The 23148-nt window shown below is 44.7% G+C and overlaps 1 protein-coding gene across 1 annotated transcript in view; it reads left to right on the top strand.

The window, feature by feature from the left end:
* AUTS2 (activator of transcription and developmental regulator AUTS2) overlaps window positions 1-3863 on the top strand; it is an 819578-nt gene extending 815715 nt beyond the window's left edge. The window contains exon 20 of the mRNA XM_058037438.1: window positions 713-3863. Coding sequence (XP_057893421.1) covers window positions 713-1952 — 1240 coding nt within the window. The 3' untranslated portion in view covers window positions 1953-3863. The remainder of the gene's footprint in view (window positions 1-712) is intronic.
* Window positions 3864-23148: the final 19285 nt, after the last annotated feature.

Genomic DNA, 23148 nt, shown 5'->3' with positions numbered 1-23148 from the left:
CAACACGAACTCTTTGTGATGGGCAGCTCTGTTAAACACCTGCACTGAGGGTCACTGCACACTCAGGGAAGTGCCTTCCTGTCAGAGGGCTGGGTTGGCACCATCGGTACTGGTGGTACTCAAAAGGATTTTGCCTCAGCTTGAAGTAAATGGAATTGCAAAAAGTAAATTGAAAAACTAAACATTGGAAAAGAATAGAGGAGAGAAATTAGTAGTGTACATAGGTCTGGAAATGTTTTTAAAAGCCATTTGAAAAATAGTAATCTATTTTCCCAAATGTATTCTTAAAAGAAGAAGTAGGTAGAATACTATTAACCATGTAATTTGTATTTAATTCCCTCACTTTTTGGATGAAATGAGTATGTTTTTACTTTTCTCTCTCTTCTTTGCAAACATTTAAAATCTTTGCAATACATGTCCTAGAACTAGATGCCCATGGGAGCCTTGTGTGGAGTTCAGTGTTTGAGATCTCAGTCAGATTCTTCACAGAGCAGCTTTGGAGATCTGCAGCTGCTCTGATGAGATAACAGAGTAGGCCAAGTTTAGAGATGGGATGTTCTTCTGGAGTTCTGGTGTGCCACAGGCACAGAGCATTTACTGGTGCACGTCACCGGCTCTCTGCAAAGCCACAAGTAGAAAGCCAGACACTCTGATGCTTTGTTTTCTTTGCAGAGCTTCTCATGCCTTCATTTCACACTTCTCTTTCTTGTAGGGAGAGCATTGAGAAAAGACACTCCAGCCATCCTTCGCCAGCACCTATCCATCCAGTAAACTCCCTCGGACACAACCGCAGCTCAAGTGAGCAGATCAGGAGCCATCTGAATCCCGAGGTTCGAGAAAAAGAGAAACCCAAAGAACGAGAGAGGGATCACTCCGAATCTCGGAAGGAGATTAATGTTGAAGAGCACAAGGTGAAGGACAGCTACGTTTCGGAGAAAGAAGGCCTGAGCCATGAAAGCCGAGTGGTGGAAGAGTCTAAGCAAATGCCCAGGGTTCCTTCCCCCTACGCCAGGCCCCCCGTTGTGGAGAGCACCAGGCCCAACAGCACTTCCAACCGCGAGGCCGACAGGAAGAACGAGCCGGCATACGATAACCCGAAGAAAAGCAACGAAGTCAAGGTGAAGGAAGAGCGAAAGGAAGACCATGATGTTCAGCCTGAGGGACCTCAGACTCATAGGTCATCTGATCAGCCACCACCTATATCCACATCCAACGTCCACCCAAGTCCTTTAGTGTCTATGCCCATGACTGTAGGTGTAACTGGTATACATCACATGAACAGCATCAGTGGCCTGGACAGGACTCGCATGATGACCCCTTTTATGGGAATTAGCCCAATTCCTGGTGGAGAACGTTTCCCTTATCCTTCTTTCCACTGGGATCCAATGAGAGATCCCTTGAGAGATCCCTACAGAGAGCTGGATATTCATCGGAGAGACCCCCTGGGCAGAGACTTTTTGCTAAGAAATGACCCCCTCCATCGCCTCTCTACGCCAAGGTTGTACGAAGCAGACAGGTCATTCAGGGATCGGGAACCTCACGACTACAACCACCACCACCACCACCACCACCCTCTGTCCGTGGACCCGCGCCGGGAGCACGAGCGGGGCGCGCACCTGGACGAGCGGGAGCGGCTGCACATGCTCCGCGAGGACTACGAGCACGCGCGCCTGCACTCGGTGCACCCCGCCGCCCTGGACGGGCACCTGCCCCACCCCGGCCTGCTCACGCCAGGACTGCCCAGCATGCACTACCCCCGCGTCAGTCCCCCCACGGGACACCAGAACGGCCTCCTCAATAAAACTCCCCCCACAGCAGCTCTCAGTGCCCCGCCGCCTCTTATCTCCACGCTGGGCCCGCGGCCCGGCTCTCCCAGAAGGACTACTCCTCTGTCCACAGAGATGAGAGAGAGGCCTCCCTCTCACACCCTCAAGGACATCGAAGCTCGATAAGCAGAGCAAGACTCAGTGAAAACCAGAGCAAGAGGGACAAAAACCTTGTAAATGAACATAATATAAAGACCTTCTTACAAGTCATTGATACAGACTGGGGATGTGACCCACTGTACAATATGTATAGACCTGAGTGCAAAGATTTTGAAATGATTTTTTTTGTATATTATATGTTGAAATTTTCCAGATCTTTTAGCCAATGTTCCATATGTTCCTCGTGTCTCCTACTCTATTTTATTTCTAGCTTAAAAAATTTCAAAATTTGAACTGAAGAACAAGACATCAGTCTGAGTGATTTGACTAGAAACAAGCCACCACCAATGTCAACCCTACAAAGCTCTTTCAAACCAGAAGTGAAGTCAATTGTAGATATTTATGTAAAAAGATTGCTTCATGGATTAATGGTTCATATATGCAAAAAGGGTAAGATGAAAGCTTTACTTTGTACAAATGTAAATAGATAAAATTAAGTAACATAATACATTAATACTTCTTAAACTGTGCTATTTGCAAACTTAATATTGATCAACACAGTCTGCTTATGCTGTGTTACTTATATTGTTATAGACAGCTAAACCCCTTCAACTATGCAATGAATTTTAAGGCTTTTCACAAAAGCCTTTATAACTCAAAGGAGCCTTTTCAACACACAACATAATTAAAGTCATATTTTCCCTGAACAAGCTTATTTCTAATGGAAGCCTACTTCTCTTGTTTTGATGAAGAAACAGTCCTTCAGAGGTGTAGTTTTCTGTGTGAACCCTTGCATCAGGCTGCTGAGGTCACTGTAACTCGTGTGTCCCTTGGATGGTGTCAGGATTAGTGCTCTGTGATCACTGACATGGAGTCATGGCAGATTGGGTTTCAGTCATATTAATCTGGGTTAAATGGTAATAATGGAACGCTGGAGATTTTCCAGAACTTTTGTCACTTAACATGTCAAATTTATTTTGGGGAGAACATCTGCTTATAGCCATTCATGTCTGGTTTTATTGCCAGTGTGTCATTTTTATCTGTACACACATTTTTTTGTGTTAAGTGATTTTTAACTACATTGAAACAAATCCTACAAGAAAGTGAATACTTTTCTAAATGATGGATATGTTTTCACTGTGGATCAGTAGTTTAATTAATGAACTCCATTGCAGATTTCATAATGGAATTTATTGTATTTCAGTTGGTAATAAAGTCTGTGAATAGCTAACAGGTCAGCCTTGTTGTTCCCTAATCATAGAAGACATGAAATAACCTGAAGAACATGGTCCTTTTTAAAAATATGCATCAATCTTCTGAAATCGGTCTTTTCATAACACAGTTTTTTATAATGTGTTAAGTTTCTTGTCTAAATATTTGGAGAGAATATGACTTTATCAGAGAGAATTCAATATCTTGTCTACTGGACTGTAAAATATATGTATGAAATAAAATTAGTTCCATTGGTCTTCTAGTGTATTAAAGTGCTATCTGAAGTTGTTACCCTGTTTTGGCAAAAAAAAAGAAAAAAAAGAAAAAAGTTAACTACGAACATTTGTTTCTAATGATCAGAGATCTATTTTAGTAGTCAACTGAAGGTTTAGTTGTGAGCTTCAGATTTTTGTGAACTCCAGATGTTGTGCAGTGTTTCTTTTTTTTTTTCTTTTTTTTTCTTTTTTTCTACAAACAAAAGGAAAAATACAAAAAAGTCCCAACCCTGAGGAATATGTACACTGGAACCGTAGTGGTAGCTTTCAGTATTGTAAAGAGATTGTTATATACAAACCTTTTTGCTGTTTATCCTGTATGTAATAAAGTCCTTTCTAGATCCTATGTGAACAGAAAAGTGAAGCGGCTCTCAATCTTCAGCATGTGTCCTCCTCAGCGAAGACTTGTGTAATGTAAATTGTGCCATGTTATTAAAAAATGTGAACTAAACTGCTAGGTGCTTCTTTGTGTGCAGTGCCCCATCATTGCTATGGGGAAGAAGTCCTTTTTCCCAACAGTGGGGTTTTGTTCAGGAGTAGCTGTTAAAATTGGAAAGGAAATGGCAAGCTTTCCTAAGCCATCTTACTGGAATCCTTAGCGCTGTCAGGGAAAAAGAAACAGAAAGGAGACCAGATCCTTGGCTTGTCCAGATTCTTTAAAAATATAGTAACACTCTACTTGGATTAGATTTTAATTAGATTATAATCTTGGTCTGCTGGATGCACATCATTAAAAAGCTGAGTTACTGAAGAAGGCAGGACTGGATGGCCACGGGAGGATGTAACTGCTGGAGCCAGCAAGGGAGGCCCTACAAGGCAGGGTCTGATTGAGAGCATCATCTTCCAGGCTCATCTCATCCTTACAGAGGAGCCTGACAGCTCTGGCAGCGTCTTCAGGAGGGGAGAAACGTGGTCTTGATTGTCCAGGCTCTGATCTTTGTGAGCAAACTCTTGTTGATGGTCCTTAATTCCCAATTAAGCCAATGAACCCTCGCTCCCAGAGTCCAGAAAGCATGGAGGCATTTCAGTCCCTTTGAGTTCAATTTCAGTGCTCCATGCCTTGGAAGATCCACATGTCAAGTCTTCTTGTAGTGGTGATGCTCAGAAGAGTATGCCTGAAGGATGTAGTAAGAGAAGGAAAAGAATTTTTAATGCTTTTAAACTTCTTCAGGTGTATTCACTGCTTTTCAGAAGTTTGATATAGGGATGTTATCTTGCACATATAGACAATTTGATCTTTTTTGAAGGATTTTCTATTCAGGATATTTGTCTTAAATCTTCTATTTTTCAATTCACTTGTGTTTAAGAAATGAATTTCATTTAAAGACCATGCCAGCTACCATCTGTGGGAATGAAATGAGTCATGAGGGCATTAATTCTGTAGGTTGTGTGAGATTTTGATCATAGAAAACCCTCAGTGTGCTTTATAGCAACCAGGGCTTTGCTTTATGTTTTCAAGTCCCATCTTCCCAAATTCCAACTAATTTTCCACAGAGCAGCTTGCTATCACTAGCTGAGATACCAAATACAATGTTTAGGAAGGGAATCTTTGAAAACAGTCCTAACATTTGTTTCCCAATATGTTGTTCATTTTATGCCATGCTTGGTCTCTTCTTTTTTAAATTCCTATGTTTGGATCTTTGATTTTCCTTACTGAGACTAAACTCCAGCCTGGTTTTCTGCTTTTCATACCTTACTGCTCCCTTCTTTGCCAGTCCTGTCATCTTTCATGGCCTAGGGCAGTTAAATCTTATCAGAGGCAGCAATAAACACTGCAGATTTTTTTACAAAAGTCATATTGTTGTTCCTTTTTACCTTTGCCTGTAGGAGCTCATGAAGACTGTAGTCCTTGCTGGACTGGAAGATAGGCAGATGGAGGTTGGGGACGATTTTTTGCAAGTATTTTCATTTGTAGTGGCTGTGCCTCGTTGAGGAAATGTTTAGTACGGTTCTTGCAGATTTGAACTCTTAATTACAGCTTCACAAGTGCAGGTGTCTCTGCTGAAAGGCTCTGGACAGGGACCAAGGTCACAGAGCAGTGGTGCTGCACTTCCAGAGGAGTCCTTGGCTCACTGCTTGGTTTCTGGCAAGGAAGAAGAGCAGTGGTTCAGAGACTGAGGATTCCTGTTACACAGGGTTTTGTTACTGCCACACTGGCTTGGTTAAGTCCCACCTGGATAAACCAACTTCCTTCTTTGGACTCCACCTGCCAGCTTTGGAGTGGCAGTGATTGAATTCAGAAGGTGATTTGGAGCACGATTCCAGTTTAATGGTCAGAATTGCCCTTGGAGTGTGACTCTGCCTGAGCTCTGGATGGAGGCTGGCCTCTAACTCAGCTGGTTGGGAATTGCATTGCAAACGAGTGGTGGGGCTGCCTCCTGCCCTGCTGATGTCCTGGTCCCATCATATCCTTCCTGCACATGTAAAAACCCAATCCTGGCCATTCCTTACATGAAGCTCTTTGGGACACAGCCTGTCTCTGACTGCACCATGATTGATGCCCTTGGTTGGGGCAACTGAACATTGTCCAGTGCAGCTATACTGCAAAAATCCTTTTAGTCATACTAAAACTGAAGCTTCAGTGAATGAGCCATGGAAATCTTTATAAAAAGCTCCACATTTTTGCTAGCCAAGGAGAAGCAGAGCTGCAGGTGAGGACTGACTGTTCTCCCTGTGCCCTGTCTCCAGCTGGAGGGGCTTGGACTGTTTGTGCCTGTGGGCAAGGTGGAAGTTCCCAGCTGGTATCTGTTGGGGTCACACCCCTTTCTTTTTCCACCGGTATCTTGCAACTGAAATCATGTTAGCACAAAGATATTTCCTGGTCATAAAATAGCTCCCCCTCCTCATTTGTGCACTGTGAGGCTGCATACAGCAACAGGTATTTATGGACATCAGAATGCACATGTGCTGTCAGGTACAGCACCAGGGAAGAAGCTCAATCCAGCAAGGAGCAGAGTATAAAATCCTGGTGGCACCCCACAATCTCCCATGTCTGTTTTACTGCTATCTGATGTTTCCTCTGCTGGTTCTGGTAATACAGACATCAGTACAGCATTATCCCCATTTTATAAACAGGAGAAGTGCTGCCGGGAGCCCCAAACACAGAGTCAGCAGTGTGATACCAGGCACTACTGCCTGAGTGACCTCAGGAGTCACCCAGGGCAACTGAGTTACTGCCAGAGCCACTGGGGAACAGAGAAAAACCCAAATCAGGCAAATTGCAGAGTCAAGGGTGGCAGGAGATGAAGAATTCCTGAGTTCCTCCTTTGGTTCTAGAAAGTACTTGTAACCTTCCATATTAACTAATTGTGGCATCTCAGACTGCTAAAGCTACCTGCAAAGGAATGGGTTTTACCTATTTATTGATAAGTAGTTCAAGTATTGAGCCAAGCTGCTAAGGGCTGTAGTCATTCTGTTACTAAGGGCACATTTGCTGTATTTTAGCACCTAATGTGGCTTTTGATCATCATATTGCCCAGTACTGAAACTCACTCTGAGTACAGCATTTTTCTTGGTTGAATTTACGTTTCTCTATGAGAAACTTGAATTTAGCCCTAGGAACTGAGCCATCCACTCCCAGTAAAATCATCTTTGTTTCAAGACAAGATAATTAAGCAAGAATTGAATCAGTTCATTGCATAAAGATGTCACCTATCAAATATACAATATGTTTATTAAATGTATCTTTTGCTTTGCATCTTCAAAGCCCTTTAATAGTTTCCATTGAATCAGTGTCATTGTGTGGGTTGGTTTTATGCAGCAGAAATTCCATTAGCATCAAAAGCTTGGGATTTTTTTTATTTTTTCTTTTACAGACAACTAAAACTGCAAGCATAAACTTCTAAGGATTTTCAGTAGTGCCTTTTTTGGGGCCTCAGTGTATTTGGGGTCACCATGGTGTGTTTGGAGTTAATTTGATTTAAAAAAAGAGGGAAAGGTATCAAAAAATGTCCAGTTATTGCCAGCCAAAAGGAAAGTTTTGTCTCCATTAATCCTAGAACAGTGGAGCAGAACTGGATTTGGTTTGGCCTGTTAGATAAAGATGTTGTTCTGCAGTGGTACCGCAAGAGGGTGGTTAGAGAGCCTGAAACACGTGTAGGCTGTGCTGCAAGAGGGGACGGCTCTGCTGTTCTGGGCAAGGTGAATGTAGCTGTAAATTGTTTTTATGAGAGTCTGCTCTGTGAGGAGCTCTCGTGTTCCCCTGCTTGAGTGACAGAAATCCCAGCAGTGCAGTGGCAGACGCTGCTCAGGCTAACTGAGGAGTGACCTTACTTTGTCACATTTAATACAAGGGACTAGAAGTGCTCCGTGCCCAGAGCATTCTGCTCGATAGAGGCAATTGTGTTTTGGAGAGTTAGGTTTAAATTGCATGCTGCTACAGACCAGCAACAAAGCACATTGTGCTTGTGTTAGGGGAATAAAAGATGCTTCTCTATTACGAACAGTCAACACAGAATGAGTTACTGTATGTCAGCCCAAGGAGCTGGACTCGATCCTTGTGGGTCCCTTCCAACTAAGGAGATTTTATGATTCTATTCTATGACCTCCTCAAAGTCTCAGCACATCTGTCTGTTTTCCCCATTACCTGGCTTTTGAAAGGAGTAGCCAAGGACTAAGCGAGATAATTGCTTCATTTGGAGATGGGGAAAGAAATTCCTGCCAGGTTTTCTAAGGACTTAGATTAAAATGGTTTATTGAAAATCATGAGAGCTGTCTGCACCATACAAGCAGAAAGCTTGGCTCTTGGTTTTTTTTTTTTTTGTTTTGTTTTGTTTTGGGGTTTTTTGGGTTTTTTTTTCCCTACTCTCATTGCCCTTGCCATGTGAAAGGAGAGCCAGCCCTTCCCTGGTGCTGCTCTCCTGCCTCTCAGAGGGATGAGGGACGCGTGAGGAGCAGCAGAGCATGGCCCACATTGCTTCAGCTGCTGTCTGGCCAGAGGAGGGAGGCTGGTGGAGCCTTCGTCTCCCTCCTCACACCAGCCATGCCCACACTGCCCACAGCAAGTGCTGGACAGTGCTGTGTCTGCAGGGCCCCAGGTGGGTATCTGAGAGGAGCCAGTCTCCAGCTGGTCCCAGGGCACTGTGGTATGAACTTGGGGCTGCTCGGAGGAGAACTGAGCTCTGCCTCCTCACAGCCCGAACCTGGGGACCAGCACTGCTCTCCTGGGAGGAACAGCAGCAGGTAAGAATAGCATTTGCCATGATCCGAGGTGCAGTGAGGTGGGGAACTGTGCTGAGGAGATGGGGGCTTGCACCTGAACACCCCAGAGAGGGCAGGGGCACCTCAGCACCCCGATACTGGGAAGACTCCTGGTAGCAGTGCCTGCCCCCAAGGCAGAGCGTCACAGAACGAGTGATTGGGAATTGGAACGGCCTGACCAGAGAGGTGGTGGGGTCACCATCCCTGGAAGTGTTTAAGAAAAGACTGGATGTGGCACTTAGAGCCATGATCTGGGTGACAAGGTGGTGTCAGGTCACAGGGTGGAGTTGATGATCTCAAAGGTCTTTTCCAAGCTAGTCAATTCTGTGATTCTGTGATCCTGTGGTTCTGGGATTCTGGGATTCTATGGTTCTGCAGTTCTGTGATCCTGTGATTCTGTGGCTCTGTGGCTCTGTGGTTCTGTGATCCTGTGGTTCTGTGGTTCTGTGATCCTGTGGCTCTGTGGTTCTGTGATCCTGTGATTCTGTGGCTCTGTGGTTCTGTGGTTCTGTGATCCTGTGATTCTGTGGCTCTGTGGCTCTGTGGTTCTGTGATCCTGTGATTCTGTGGCTCTGTGGTTCTGTGATCCTGTGGTTCTGTGATTCTGTGATCCTGTCACAGGCAGCCTTGGTGAACATGTCTCATCCACCTCACAGCGTTATCGCTGGGGCTCGTTGTCAGTGGAGTCATGCTATGACAGTCATTATGGTTTTAAATTACTCATTTTCCACTTAACTGTATTATTGTGGCTTACAGAGCATCTGGAGCTTTGCAGCAGTTAATACATCACTGACTACTACAGCAATGTACTAATCTGTGGCTTTGAAGAATCTCTTTAACAAAATACAGCCGGGGCAGGCAGGTGTTGGTGCCTGTGTGGGCCAGCCCTGCTCTCTGGGGCACCTGTCCCATACTGGACCAAAACATGGCTGATGCAGGAACTTGTGGAGCATCTGTAGTGCTATTTGATACCGCCTGAATCTGGCATTTTTGTGGAATAAAATGAGAGATTTTTGTCAGATGCACACGAGAGACCCTGCGCTGCTGCTGAGGCAGCCAGGCCTGTGAGGTGTTGGTGTACTGGGGAACACGGACGGTCTGCGCTGCGCAGTCTGTCCTGGATGATCATAATAGTCCTCTGGTAATATAAATAAGGACTTTTTACACGATATTATAGTATTTAATGTTTTTTCTACTCGGCACGGTCCGCGATGGAGCTGCAGAGGGCGGTGTGGGAGAAGGAAAGGCCGCCCAAGATGGCGGCGCGGCCGCGCGCTGAGGCACTAGAGGGGGACCGCGGGCTGGGAAAGCGGCTGTGCGGCCGGGCGGGCGGGCTCGGCCCTCGGATGGATCCTGCCTGCCTTGCCGGGAGCCCTCCTGCCCTGCCTCGAGCTCTCCACAGCTCTCGGCATCTCCCTGTGTCAGAGCCGCGCGGTGCTCGGGTGGGAGTCAGGCTGGCATTCATTTTGATAAAGGCATCTTGAGAAAGGCAGCAAGTTGAAGCACAGGCTGGAAAAAACCACACAGCCTGTAAGTTCATGTGTCGCCTGAGGTGATGGGAAAATGAAGTGGGAAAAGGAGCAGGTGCGACAGGCTAGGGTTTACATGTGTTCATTTATTTGCCATAAAATGAGTCATGAAACGCGGTTCTTTCTCTGGCAGCACTTCCGAACGACGGCCCCGGGCTTTGGTCCCCGTGCCCTCAGCCCTCAGAAGGACAAACTGGAGACAGCAGCAGAACAACCAGCAAAGGTCACTATGGTGGGCTGCAGGTTCTTATAAATCTGGTTAAAAGTAAGAATTAAAGAAAGGAAAAAGGCTTGTTTAGGGAAAGGGAAGGAAACGCCCTACAAATCCTCTCTCTTTTGAAATTTCTGTCACCCACATTCACCTTGTTGCCTCTTCCCCAATAACCTGTGTGTTTTCACACTTTTGACTTTAAAAGAAAGCAACATGCTGGGGTATAAGGGAAATATTTGATATTTGGTGGTTTATTTATTCACGTAAGTTGTCTTTTGTTAGACAGGTTTGAGTTGAAAAAGGTTTTTTTCGTAAACACCATCCTGACACATTTGGACAATAGTCCTAGGCATGAAGTGGCTCCTGGGGATGGTGCTGTGCAGGGCAGGAGTTGGGTTCTGATCCCTGTGGGACCCTTCCAACTCAGCAGATTCTGAGTACATATTAAAGCCTAGCTGTTTGTAACAAAATAATTGCACTTGAAGCCACAGGGTAACTGGTCTTTGACTCTTTGCTGTAGGAGCTGGACTGGATGATCCTGATGAGCCCCTTCCAACCAGTGCATCCTGTTATTCTGTGACATGCACTGAGGCAGCCTGTGGGGGTGGATGGACAGCAGGACAGCAGGGACAGGCAGTGCTCACTCATTTCTGGCCCAGGATGGGCTGCATTCTCTACCTGGGGTGGAAGAACCAGGACCTCCAGTGTTTTTGAACAGGAAATAATGTGTGCCCCATCGTTGTGTACATTTACTGTGACACTGGGACTCGTGAGCTCTGGGATCACAGGGATACAGCCAGACTGTGTGGAATTAGACATAAAATTTGTTCTCACACCAGTTGTGAGCAGGTAAATTGTATATTGTTCTCTAGTGTGTTTATGCAGATGATTGCCTGTTTTAAAATTTGATTTCAAAGCAAAGGACCAGTTTGAGATCTGTTTCTGTCTTAAGAGGACTATTGAGAACCTCTAACTTTTTTTCCTTTTGATAAGACTCTCCCCCTTTAGCCTCTTGTAAAGAACTTTTAACATCTATTATTAGGAATTCTGTATGAGAGGTTTCATCACGGTCTTTTTGGTTATTTCTTTTTTCCCCCAGTTACAATTTCTAATGCTCATTAGCAATGTCTAAGTCTATTCTGGAGATTACTTAGTTTTATCTTGAATTTGGAGGGATTACAATCAAAGTGGGCATTGGATTTTAAGAATTATCCTGTAATGAATGCAAGAACTCTATATCACTGCTAATTCTAAACTCTGTCAGCTTGTTCCCTGCCTCTGCAGCTTTGGCTTAGCAAACTTTGCTCTGAATAGTCCCATGACTACTTGATGAAACAGAGAACAGTCTATTTTGAGTAAATTTCACATGGAGTAGGTGGATCTCTGCCTAATTGATCATTTACATGAATTTCTACAAAATTCTGACATCTGGACTAGTGTGGGATCAAACTGGGCTTTGTTTTTGTGCATGTCCCTTTGACAACCTTCTCCCCAAATGTACAGGACCGAATTTCCCTGTCACTGAAGGGCTAAACCAGGAATGCCCTTGACTTTTCCTTTTAATATACCATGCACACAAATGCCTGCAACATTCTGGTGTGTGAGCTCAGCACTTTGCCAAACCTGAGAATCCAACAGAAAAAGAAGACAGCTCTGCAACACTGCACTTGGTGATTCATGCTTTTGATTTTCATTTTAAATGTATCCCATCAGGGAAACTTCACACTTAACTCATCGAGATAGCAAAAGGCCCTCACAAATATGTATTGGTGGGGACAAAGTGTGATGATGAAGTTTAAAATGGTAGGGTTTTCTTTTATCTAGAATACTAGATTGGAGTTTTGGCTCTACAGAGGAAGATTGGTTTGCTGTTATCTGGTCTTTTTGGCATGTGGCTGTCTTCAGGAAGTTCAGGTGGATTCTTTAGATGGCTTTTCTATTTGGTGGCAAAGCAAAGCCACCCAAAAGATGCTTTTGGATGAGCTAGCACCTGTGTAATATCTGATGTGAAAAAAACCAGTGCCATAATTTTATGCCAAGGAAGGATTTTGTGTGGGGATGTTTATGCTTTGGAGGAAGGAACCCAGGTTCCCTAAGTTGGAGATGAACAGAAGATCTAAAAAGGAAATTAATGGGAACTCAGTTGTAAAATTAAAAAAAAATTTTAGTGTGAATTTTTGAACCTGCAAGTGTTTCAAAGACAGAGGCTGATGATTATGTGTGAATCTTTTTTTCCTGTAGGTAGCTGAAAACCTGTTGAAGGTAATAATAAACTTTCTCACTGGTGAACATCAGAGAAATCTTAGGAGTTCCTGAATTTGTCACAGGTATGGAACAGTTTATTAGATATGCTTTGGGAAAAGTTAGGGCAAAATCATCTATTTTGATTGATTCAGTAAAGCTGAACAGGCTGTCTGCCAAGGGCACCACTTTGGGGTTGTGATGCCCAAATTTGCCTTTGCAGGTCAGTAAGAGACTCAGATTTTCATTGTCTTTCTAGTACCAAGATGAGCCCAATTATCCAGATTTCCTCATGTGTATTATCCATTGAATCTCCATCCTATAGATCTATGAAAACAGTAAACAGGAAATGTCACTTTTCTGGGTGGAGAATGATATTCTCCTGATAACTTTTAAGGACAAAACAGGAAATGTAATTTTGAAATGTTTACCCACAATGAGGTAGTAGTTTCTAGTGCACAGCCACAGCCTGAGGTTGTTTGCCAACAGGACAAGCAGAGCTGGGACCATACCAGCTTCAGGAAGCAGAGTTCAAGCTCTCTGTGGGGTTTCCCTGAGTCTATTCCAGAGCAAGCCAAGCCTCCCTGGACTGCTAAGTCAAGAACTGGGTCTTTGCAGTAACCAGCCTTTCAGGTTCCCAAAATGCTGACATCTATCAGACCAGAGGATCCCAGAGAAGTTTCTACTGAGAGTATTTTTCTTTGAATTATGACCAAAGGCTCCCTTCTCATGTTTTCCCTGAAGGGTGCACAGACCTTGAATTTGAAAGTTCTGCCAGCTTCAGTAGACACAACTTTCCTAAGGCTGGTGCTGCAGAGTTAAACCAAAAGCCCTTCAGGTGATTTATGTGTCTGCTCTGCCTGTGATGTTGTGAAATCCCTGCAGCCTGAGAGTCTATGGGGAACTGGCCCCTGTTGTTGGGAGAGAGTACATTCCAGGAAGCATTTTCATTTTGATTCATTGCCTTTTTCCAATGTTTTCCTGGAAAATTTTCATCAGCTCTAACTCTGCCTTGCGTGCTTTGGTGGCAAACACCTCCGGGCCCAGCCTGGCACACAGAGTGTGTTTGTGTGGCACTCAGCCCTGCTTTGGGCCCAGCCTAAAAGCCACCACAGAGCTCCAGCTCCTGAGCTGTCCCTGTGTGCCTGGAGGCTTGTCCTCCAGCACAGGTAGCACATCATACGTGGCTCAAAGGGTTTGGTGCTGTGCCTAGGAGCTCACAGAGCTGCCAGAATGGGAGTGAGGGGGAATTGCTGCCTCACCCCAAAGCAGCAGCTGCAGGTTGTGCCATGGTGACCTCAGCTGTCCTTGTGGAGCTGTTGCATTGTTCAGGTTTGCTTTGGTTTGGGTCTGTCAGCTGTGTCAGGTTCTGTAATGCAGGAAAAGGTGGCCCAGGCATGGAACAGCCAAAACTGTGCAAAAACAAGGCTACAGCTGTGTTGTAACAGGATGGGCTTTGGTGCCAGAGTTTTTTCATGAGCACTTTAAATAAGCACTTTAGGGTAGGATTTGATGGTTTTAAAGAACATTTTCATTATTCTGTGGCAGTTGTGAAACACTGCCATGGTTTGACAGCTTCTATGCTGAACAACTTTTTCAGTGGTTTAAGGGTTGTAGTTTTTTCAGGCAGTGAAGAAGCACTTTAGGGTAGGATTTGATGGATGATAAAACCAATCACTTTCAGATGAGCTTCTCCCACAGGTGGAAGGTGGTGGTAGAGGAGGAAGTGTGCAGGTGTTTGTTCTTAGGCTTCTGAGCACCAAGCCTCAACTGACTTGGAGGCAGGGGGGCTGTGAAGTTTGCTCTGTTCCTTCTCTTCTTCTAGCTGTCCTAAACCAGACCAGGATAATAAATTTAGTATTTCACTGGATCTAGAGAGTAGATGAAGACTTACTGGTACACACTGAGGACAGAGCTCTGTCCATCTTGTGGAGAGTGTTTTTATTCCCCAGAGCCTGGTAAGTCATGGGCTTTGCTGATACCTTGTATGTGTTGAGCTGATTGTTTAATGGTCAAAGTGGACTGTTTGTTTAGTATCCCTGTATCTCACAGAATAAAGTGTTGTTTGGTTTGGGATTTTGTCATGTCTGTAAGAACACTTTATAAACAGGGAACCCAAACAGAGAAACATGAAGCTCCAGACTGTATGGAGCTGCTGGAGGAGGAGGGGATGAGCTCTCTGTGGTTCCCCAGGTCCATCCTTGTCACCAGCCTGGCTGACACCACTGCAGGGCTGGTATTTTAGGTACCCAGGTGATTCAGGAGTTAGGAAGGAGAGGAGGGAGCCAGAGTGACATGCCCAGCCCCAGAGCTGGTCACTTCAGACCATGAATGATTTTAGGGTTTGAGGAATTCATTCTAACACTGCAGATGCTTAGGCTGCTCTTTACAGCAACAAGGACTTATCCCTCCTGGGTTGCACTGGAGCATTTTTGCCTGCCCTAAATTCACTTAAAATTAACCTAATCACTGCATTTTTTAGTGTTTCTGTGCAAGTGCCACGTTGCTGTCTCAGCAGTAGTGGTGAGCAGTTGAAAGGAGTTAATCGTGCTTTGTAGCTTAATGCCTTGTGGTTTATTATTGAGAATAAAGACAAGAGCTCCACTCTTTTATCTCTAATGTGCAGTTAACTTAATTCCTAATCCTCTGAAGAGATGGTCTTCTTCCCAACATTTTGGCTTCCGCCTTGCTTTCAAGCTGCATGTGAAACTTCAATTCTGAAATGCTCAGTGCAGAGAGAATTTTAATACATGCATGCATAAATCAGTTTTCATGAGCTTCCCCTTAACCATTCAGAGAGAGTTTTCCTTTCCTTCTGTGCTTACCTGGAATTATTGCTTAGCAGGCTGCTCTGCTGTTCCTTGTGTGTGCTGTGCACTCATGGCCATGGGCTGATGGGATGTGAGCTCAGATCTTCCCTTGCAGTGTTGGGAACTGCCCAAAATTCCTGTTCTTCCTCACTGTGAGTCCTTCTTACCATGGCTGCCTCCTCCTCCCTGTTATTTCCACAGCTCCCTGCTCAATCTGCCTGCTGCAATATTCACTGAGGACAAGGGGGCTGTGGTAGGAGTTAATAAGCTTTTGCAAGTAGCTACAGTGTTACAGGGATGGTTTTATTCCTTGTCAGTGTATTACAGTGCAAAGGTATTTAGCAAACAGTTTAACAAGCAGAATTCTGACACTGTTACTTGTGGAGAAACTTGTCCCAGTTCATTCTCTGGGATAAATGCTCCAAAAATTCCAAGATGACATCTGTGCTCAGGTTCAGTTTTCAAACTTACACAGCCACCAAAGCCCATTGTTTTAGAGGATTGTTTTCATTGCTCCTCTTTCTTGGGTGCATTTAATTTTAGCCTCTTGCAATCTTTCTGTTCCACCAGCACATTGATCTTGCTCCACTCAGCTAATTGGATTAACTCATTTGCTACATTTATTGTACAGTATTGATTTGATAATACCAATCTTCCATCTCAATGTAATCTCATATTTTCTCTGGCCTCAGCAACTCTGCTAAATGCCCCTCCTGCCCCACCTTTGCACTTGGACTTCATATAAAATCACAGCAGTGATTAAAAGCCCTGAGGCTAATCAGGCTTTTCCCTGCAGGCCTGGTGTGCTTTGCTAAGCACTGAAGGCTGAGGTAAAGGTGTTGGATGATTTTCCCAAATCTCTTAATATCTGCTCCACGCTGACACAAATGACCTCCCAAAACCTTGTGTTTCTGCAAGTACTCAGTCACTTAGGTGCTTGGCTGTGGTACCTTTGGGGGAGCCTAAATACCTCAAATATTTGCTTGCCTCTGCTCACTCCTCAAATGTTCAAACTTCTGGCATGAGCTCAACACTCAAGTTCCCTGGTGACCTGTGAAAATCTCCAGGTGTCTAAAGTATATAAGTCTTGAGCTTTCATAAAGTCCAGAAATGCTTGCAGGGAGGCAAAGTTTGAATCACTAAAATTATCAGCAGCTTTTCAGGAATTGTGGCAAGACAGAATCTGTGTAGATCTTGTTTGTAAAGAAAGGGGTTTGCTGTTTGACAGTCAGGTGAGCAAGTTCAAGTACTTAGGGATTCTGCAGAGTTTGAAGCTTTGTGTGCATCAGCTTTATTTTGATTCCTGAAAAAGCATGTTTGTTATGTCAACTGCATTCTCTAAAAGCCTGGAATTGTGCCCTGGGCTGGTCAGTGGATTTTCAAATGAGCTGAGACTCTTTCCAGCCTCACCTGGCTTTGCTTGTCTTGGGTGGCCTCTTCTTGTGGGAGGCTCCAGCCACCTGCCCCAGGTGAGGTGGGGCTGAGGGACCACCAAGGCTGATCCTGTGCAAGGAGCTCCTTGGGGTCCTGGCAGTTCTGTTTGCTCCAAAACAGGATTCCAGTAATGACTTATTTGGGCTCAGGGGAGATGGGAAGGCACAGTGTTCTGCTGTCCCTTTTTGCTGTTGATTCTCAGGGCTTGTTCCCACTCAGACTGGCAGTGCAGTCCAGAGCAGAGGTTGATGCTCACACACAGGGGCTGCAGCTTCATTTTCTGTCTCACTTTGCAATTGTCACAGGGTTTTAAAGAACATTTTCATTATTCTGTGGCAGTTGTGAAACACTGCCATGGTTTGACAGCTTCTATGCCAAATCACTGCTCATCACACAGACGAATTTCTCTTTCACTTTCAGTGTCAATATTTCACTTTCCTGAGATCCAAAGCTGCAGCTTAAGCGAGGAGAGGACAACCATCAGAAATTAACAGGCTGTAGACATGAGGGGTGTGTGGATGCTGTCACAGGGATGCCAATACAAGATGTGATTGTGAGGGATTGAGGGATTTTTTGTGCTATTTGACATTACATTGACTGAAAATTTGGTTATTTCCTTAAGAGCTTGGGTAGAAACAGCTAGACTGCTGAGAGGGGTGGGGGAAACACAGCAGAAAAACTGCTAGTTATACCTGCTTAACCTCAGCCATTCCTTGAGAAAACAAGCCTTTTCCACTTCCTTCCCTTGTGATAGTTTATCTCTGAGGTTTTTCTTCTATTTATTAATAAAGAAATAACCTTACACCTCAGAGAAAGGATTAATATAATTAATACTTACTACTCTAACTAGTTCCTCTCACTTCTTTGAAGGAGCTGACAGCAGGTTTTGGGAGGCCCAGCCCTGGGCTGTGCATGGCTCAGGGACTGCACACAAATGTGTGCTCAATCTGGGACTGTCTCCAGACATTAGTGCAAGGCTCTTGAGATGGGAATAGAAATTATTTAGGGCAAGACTTAAAAGGAACAGCTGAGGTCACTTGTGTTGGTCAGCCTGGATAGGAGAAGGCTGTGACGGTGGTCACAGGGGTCTTTGGATGAGGGAAGAGACAAGAATGTTGACTCCATGTTTCAGAAGGCTTGATTTATTATTTTAAGATATATATTACATCAAAACTACACTAAAAGGAATAGAAGAAAAGGTTTCATCTCAGAAGGCTGGCTAAGCTAAGAATAGAAAAGAAAAGAATGATAACAAATGATAACTCTCTGTCTGAGCCAGCTGACTGTGATTGGCCATTAATTAGAAACAACCACATGAGACCAATCCCAGATGCACCTGTTGCATTCCACAGCAGCAGATAATCAATGTTTATGTTTTGTTCCTGAAGCCTCTCAGCTTCTCAGGAAGAAAAAATCCCAAGAAAATGATTTTCACAAAAAGATGTCTGTGACAGAAGGGGGCTCTGTGGGCAGGCTGGACCCACCTTGGGGGTCAGTGGAGGGGAGGTGCTGGTCCTGCTCTGGTGACCCCAACAGGACAAGAGGAAGTGGAAACTGGACATTGGGAAGGGCTCTGCTGAGGGGTGCTTGGTCCCTGCAGCAGGTTCCCAGGGAAGTGCCCATGGCACCAAGCCTGCCAGAGCTCAAGAAGCCATGGAGGTCATGTCTGGGAGGTTTAGTTTTTGGCAGTGCTGCAAGGAGCAGGGAGTTGGGTCATGCTCGTGGGTCCCTTCCAACATGGGGGATTCTGTGATTCAGAAGATATTCAGATGTTACAGCGCTTGCAAGGGTCTTCAGGGTGAAGAGAGAGACGAGAATGTTGACCTCGTGTTCAGAAGGCTTGATTTATTATTTTATGATATATATTACATTATGACTATACTACAAAGAATAGAAGGAAAAGTTCTCAGAAGGCTGGCTAAGCTAAGAACAGAAATGAATAACAAAGGAGCTCTCTCCGACTCTGTCCCAGAGAGAGCTTGGTCCTGGATTGGCCATTAATTGTACACATCCAACATGGGCCAATCCCAGGTGCACCTGATGCATTCCACAGCAGCAGATAACCATTGTTTACATTCTTTCTCTGGGGCCTCAGCTTCCCAGAAGGAAAAATCCTAAAGAAAGGATTTTTATGAAAAGATGTCGGTGACATTCAGATTCTCTTGTTTAATGGAGTAAACACTGCCAGACAAGCAAGCACCTCAGCCCAGCCCAGCTGCCTGCACCCTATGGAGGTACACTGGGGTGGAAGTGTCAGTCAGGTGTTCCTGAGCTGCTTAAAACAGGCTCATTATGGCCTGGACACATTCACATCATGAGACAAAAAGCCTCTGCTGAAAGGCTGTTTTGCAGTGGGTAACTTTGTTTGAAAAAACTTCAAATTAGTGTTTGTTTCTGATAGCAGCTTCTCTAGAATCAAGTCCTGCTTGGCAGCTACCTGAGAGGCATGGATGTGCTGTGGTACAATTTAGCACTGTCCAAAACAGCATGACAGGGGTCTGTTACTTCATCTCAGAGCAGCTAACAAGCAGAGAGTGTTTGTCAGTGTTTGATCAGGGGATTGGTGTTGAAAGCCAGATTAATTTAAAAATGGGGAAAGTTTTATAGACATGGAAGTGCCTGGTTGAGCAAAAATAACAGCTACCAGGTGGCTTGTGCTGACCAGGCAAATAGGGCTAAATTATGGTTTCAATGAAAAGCTTGAGGAGGATATCCAGCAATTTAATAAGCTCCAGGAGCATAAGAAATTCCTAAGGGCCCAGTCTTGCACTGCACTCTGCAAATGGACTTAATTGAGTTGTAATGAGGCCAGTTATGGGCAACTGTTCCACCTGCATGCAGCTCATTGCAGGGCTGGGTTCAACTCACAAGTGCAGCATATGTTAGAGCAATATTAAAAAAAATTCAAGTTGATAGAAAGCATCAGAACACCTTATTCCTGCTTTAATTCACATTGCCTTGTAATGCACCTCCCTGCAAAGGGGCAGCTGAGGGGAGCTGGTTGAACCCAACCTGCACCAGGAATGTTTGGGATGAATCTTCTAAGGTGTTCATGTTATGATCTGGCACAAAGTGAATCCTGCTGAGAAATTATGCATCAGTCTGTGACTAAAAATTACCTGAGGAGGAACTGCCATAGGAAAAGTTTTGTGGTGGGCTTCTAGTCTTCAAAAGTCATGGAGCCAAGAGACTGTTGAAAGTGTGGCACACTTGTGTGTTCCTGCTATAAACAATTGGTTTTGTTAATAAAAAGTAATATGTTCTTTCATCCTTAAATGTTAATAGCTAGCTGAGTACAGGAGAGAGCATTCTGATCAAGATTTAATTTTTTTTCTAATTCCTGACAGTGTTTACACACTGACCATCGAAGAGAACAGCAAATACCTTCAAACTTTTTATTTAGAAATAAAATTGGCTATGGGGCTGACTAATACTGCTGAGGATTGGGTTCCAGTTGTGGGACATATCAGAGAGGTTGACAAGCACAATTCCCTGAATGGGATCTTGGAGGGAAGATGTGGTGCTAGAGTGATAATCTGTGCTTTACACTTTTTGTTCCAAGATGCTTCCTCTGGAGGTGAGAGAACCATGTTTGAGTAAAATGCATGACTTGATTTCATCACATTTGGGGTGGAAGGTAGGCAAAGCTTGAGGTTCCTTTATTAAAAGCAAGTTGAGGTTATTTAAACTGCATCCCACACATCAAGTCCCTTTCTCCACACTGCTCCTGTCCCATTCTATTGAACTTGCCCTGAGGCTTACATGTAAGTCTCTGCTGAAATATAATAATTGCTGTCTAACCATGCCTTAAATAGGTAAAAATGATCTATTGATACATAATAAACAGAGATAACGAAATATTTAATTCATGTTTTCTGAAAGTCTCAATTATTTATATGTGGGTATCAATTAGAGTTTGCATTTAAACAGAATTCAGAGTAGTAGCATTCCATTCACTTACTCTAAATTAGATGGCAGTATGTTTCACTTAATATAAATTGTGTGTGATTACTTACAATCAGTTTAAATCAATAAGTTTGTGATGGATTTTTACCCGGTGCTGTGGTTTCTCAGTAATAAATCCCTTGTTTAGTCCAGAAGGCATTGCTTCTTTTGGCAGCTTTCCATGCATTCCAGTAATGAGTATTGGATAGGCACAGTTTCAGCAAATCAGCATTTAAGAAGGAAAAAAAAAAAAAAGCCCCCATAGAGGATAAACACATTAAAAAAATCAATTTACCTCAACTAGTCCCAATTCAAATTAATAGAATACTCTGCTCTGAGAATCTTGGAGTCTGTTCCTTGTAGCTGAAATCCTGGCTTAATAATGTGAAGGCAGGGAATGGGAATGTGGTCTGTGATTCAAGGCTTGGAAGCCTTGTTACAAAATCCTCAGAGGACAGGTGTAGGACATTATTTTGCTTGGTTGAACAGTCACAAGCTGCCTTGGCTTGTTCCTGAGGTCATGTCTCCCATCTGCAGAAACCATTCTCTGCCCCAGAGGAGAAGACTCCCATGGCCTGGAGGAGGATGCCCTGGAGAACTTGCAGGGTGGTCATGGAGGGCAGTGAGAGATTCCCAGCTGCACAGGTGTGCTTGGGTTTTAACAGGGCTGAGGAAAAGAGCCCCAGGAGGCAGCAGGCACTCAGGGATGGTGACACCCTGGATGCTGCTGGTCACCCTGAAACGTGGCTTCTGCAGAGATGGGTGGGGGGGGTTCTTGGTGAGTTCCTTGAAGATGAAGGAAGAGGTCAGAGAAGAGGTGAGTGAGTCTTGGCATCTTTTGGGTCACTGTGACCCCGAGGTTGTTAAAAGTCTATTTTCCCAGCCTGGGTGCTTGAAGAATGAGTTGGGGCTCTTCATTTCTCGGTCTATAAGTTGTTTATTGTATCTTATCTATAAAAAATTTTCTCCTGCCCTGCCAAGGTCCATCCAGCAGGACAGTTCCAGGCACTCTGCCTGCCCCAGGGCAGTGTTATGTCTTTATACCAAAAACTACATATACAATGTTTACAATTACTTTCCAATACCTATCACCTATGTTAGACTGTGAGCTTCTACTCTAAACCAATCTGTAAGTGCCAACATCACAGCAGAAGATGGAGGCCAAGAAGAAGAGGGAGAAAGGCTGGACACACCCAGATCCCTCCATCTTGCCTCCTGAATCCCCATTCTAAAAACCTCAAAATTGTGGGATCTCAGCACCTCAGGACTGATGTGCAGAGTGACCCAGACCACCCTTGGGGGGCTCGGGAGTCCTGGAATGTTGCCAGAAGTGTCTGGTGGCTGGACTTTGATCCTACACGGGAGACGACACCTGTATGAGGATGGGAGGATTTCACTGGGTGAATGGTGGAGGGATAAGTTAATTAGAGTGTGAAACACAGGGTTTAGGATTTCTGTACAGGGGGGTCTAAAGAAGTAAGATGGAGGAATTGGGGCGTGTCCTGTCCTTCTTCTTCTTCTTCTTGGCCTCCATCTTCTGTGGTGATGTTGGCACTTTGGGATTGGTTATTACTAAAAGTGCACTGGTCAATAAGGGCAAAAGGCATTGTGGAAAATTGATAAATATTGTATACGTAATTTTGAGTATAAAGATAGGTGACCGCCCTGGGAGCTCTCAGTGTGCTCATGGCTGGCTGCTGTGCAGACCTCTGTTGGGCTGAGAGAAAATCTTTTAGATAAACTACTAATAAACACTGAAGACAGAAAAAAAACCTGAAGCCTCTTCTCGTCCTTTGAAGCGCGGGCTGCCCAAGGCCACCCCGGGCCTTTCCAGGTCATTAAAACAGCCGAGAAACCGACACAAAATCTACTTTTTCACCCTGTGATAACTTCACTATTATTCTACCTAAACTGTTGTGGCTTGCTGATCTTCATCTAAGGCTGATAATTTACTCCATGGGTCATAATCAAAACCACAGGTATTTTGGCCATTCTGGACAGCCAGAGGGTGTTCTGGGTTCCCACAAGTGAGTGGGATCCTCAGCAGGGAGGGCCCAGGCTCTGCTCCAGGCCCAGCAGTGGCACCAGAGCCACGGGCAGGGCCTGAGCCCAGCACTGCCCCTGCCCAGGAGGCACAACTTGTGCCCTGGGCAGTGCCCAGCCCTGAGCAGGCTGCCCAGGGAGGGGCTGGAGTCTCCCTCAGCACTGGGGATCCTGCAGAGCCCTGTGCACACAATGCTGTGCCCTGTGCTCGGGGATGGCCCTGCCTGAGCACGGAGGTGCCACCAGGGTCCCTCTGGGCCCTGCACAGCCTGGCATTCTGTAATGTGGGCTCTGGGGAAGATGGAGCCCAGTGACAGCCAGCCT

The sequence above is a fragment of the Melospiza georgiana genome, chromosome 19 (genome assembly GCF_028018845.1).
Source record: "Melospiza georgiana isolate bMelGeo1 chromosome 19, bMelGeo1.pri, whole genome shotgun sequence".
NCBI lineage: Eukaryota > Metazoa > Chordata > Aves > Passeriformes > Passerellidae > Melospiza > Melospiza georgiana.
This window is presented reverse-complemented; position numbering and strand designations above follow the sequence as displayed.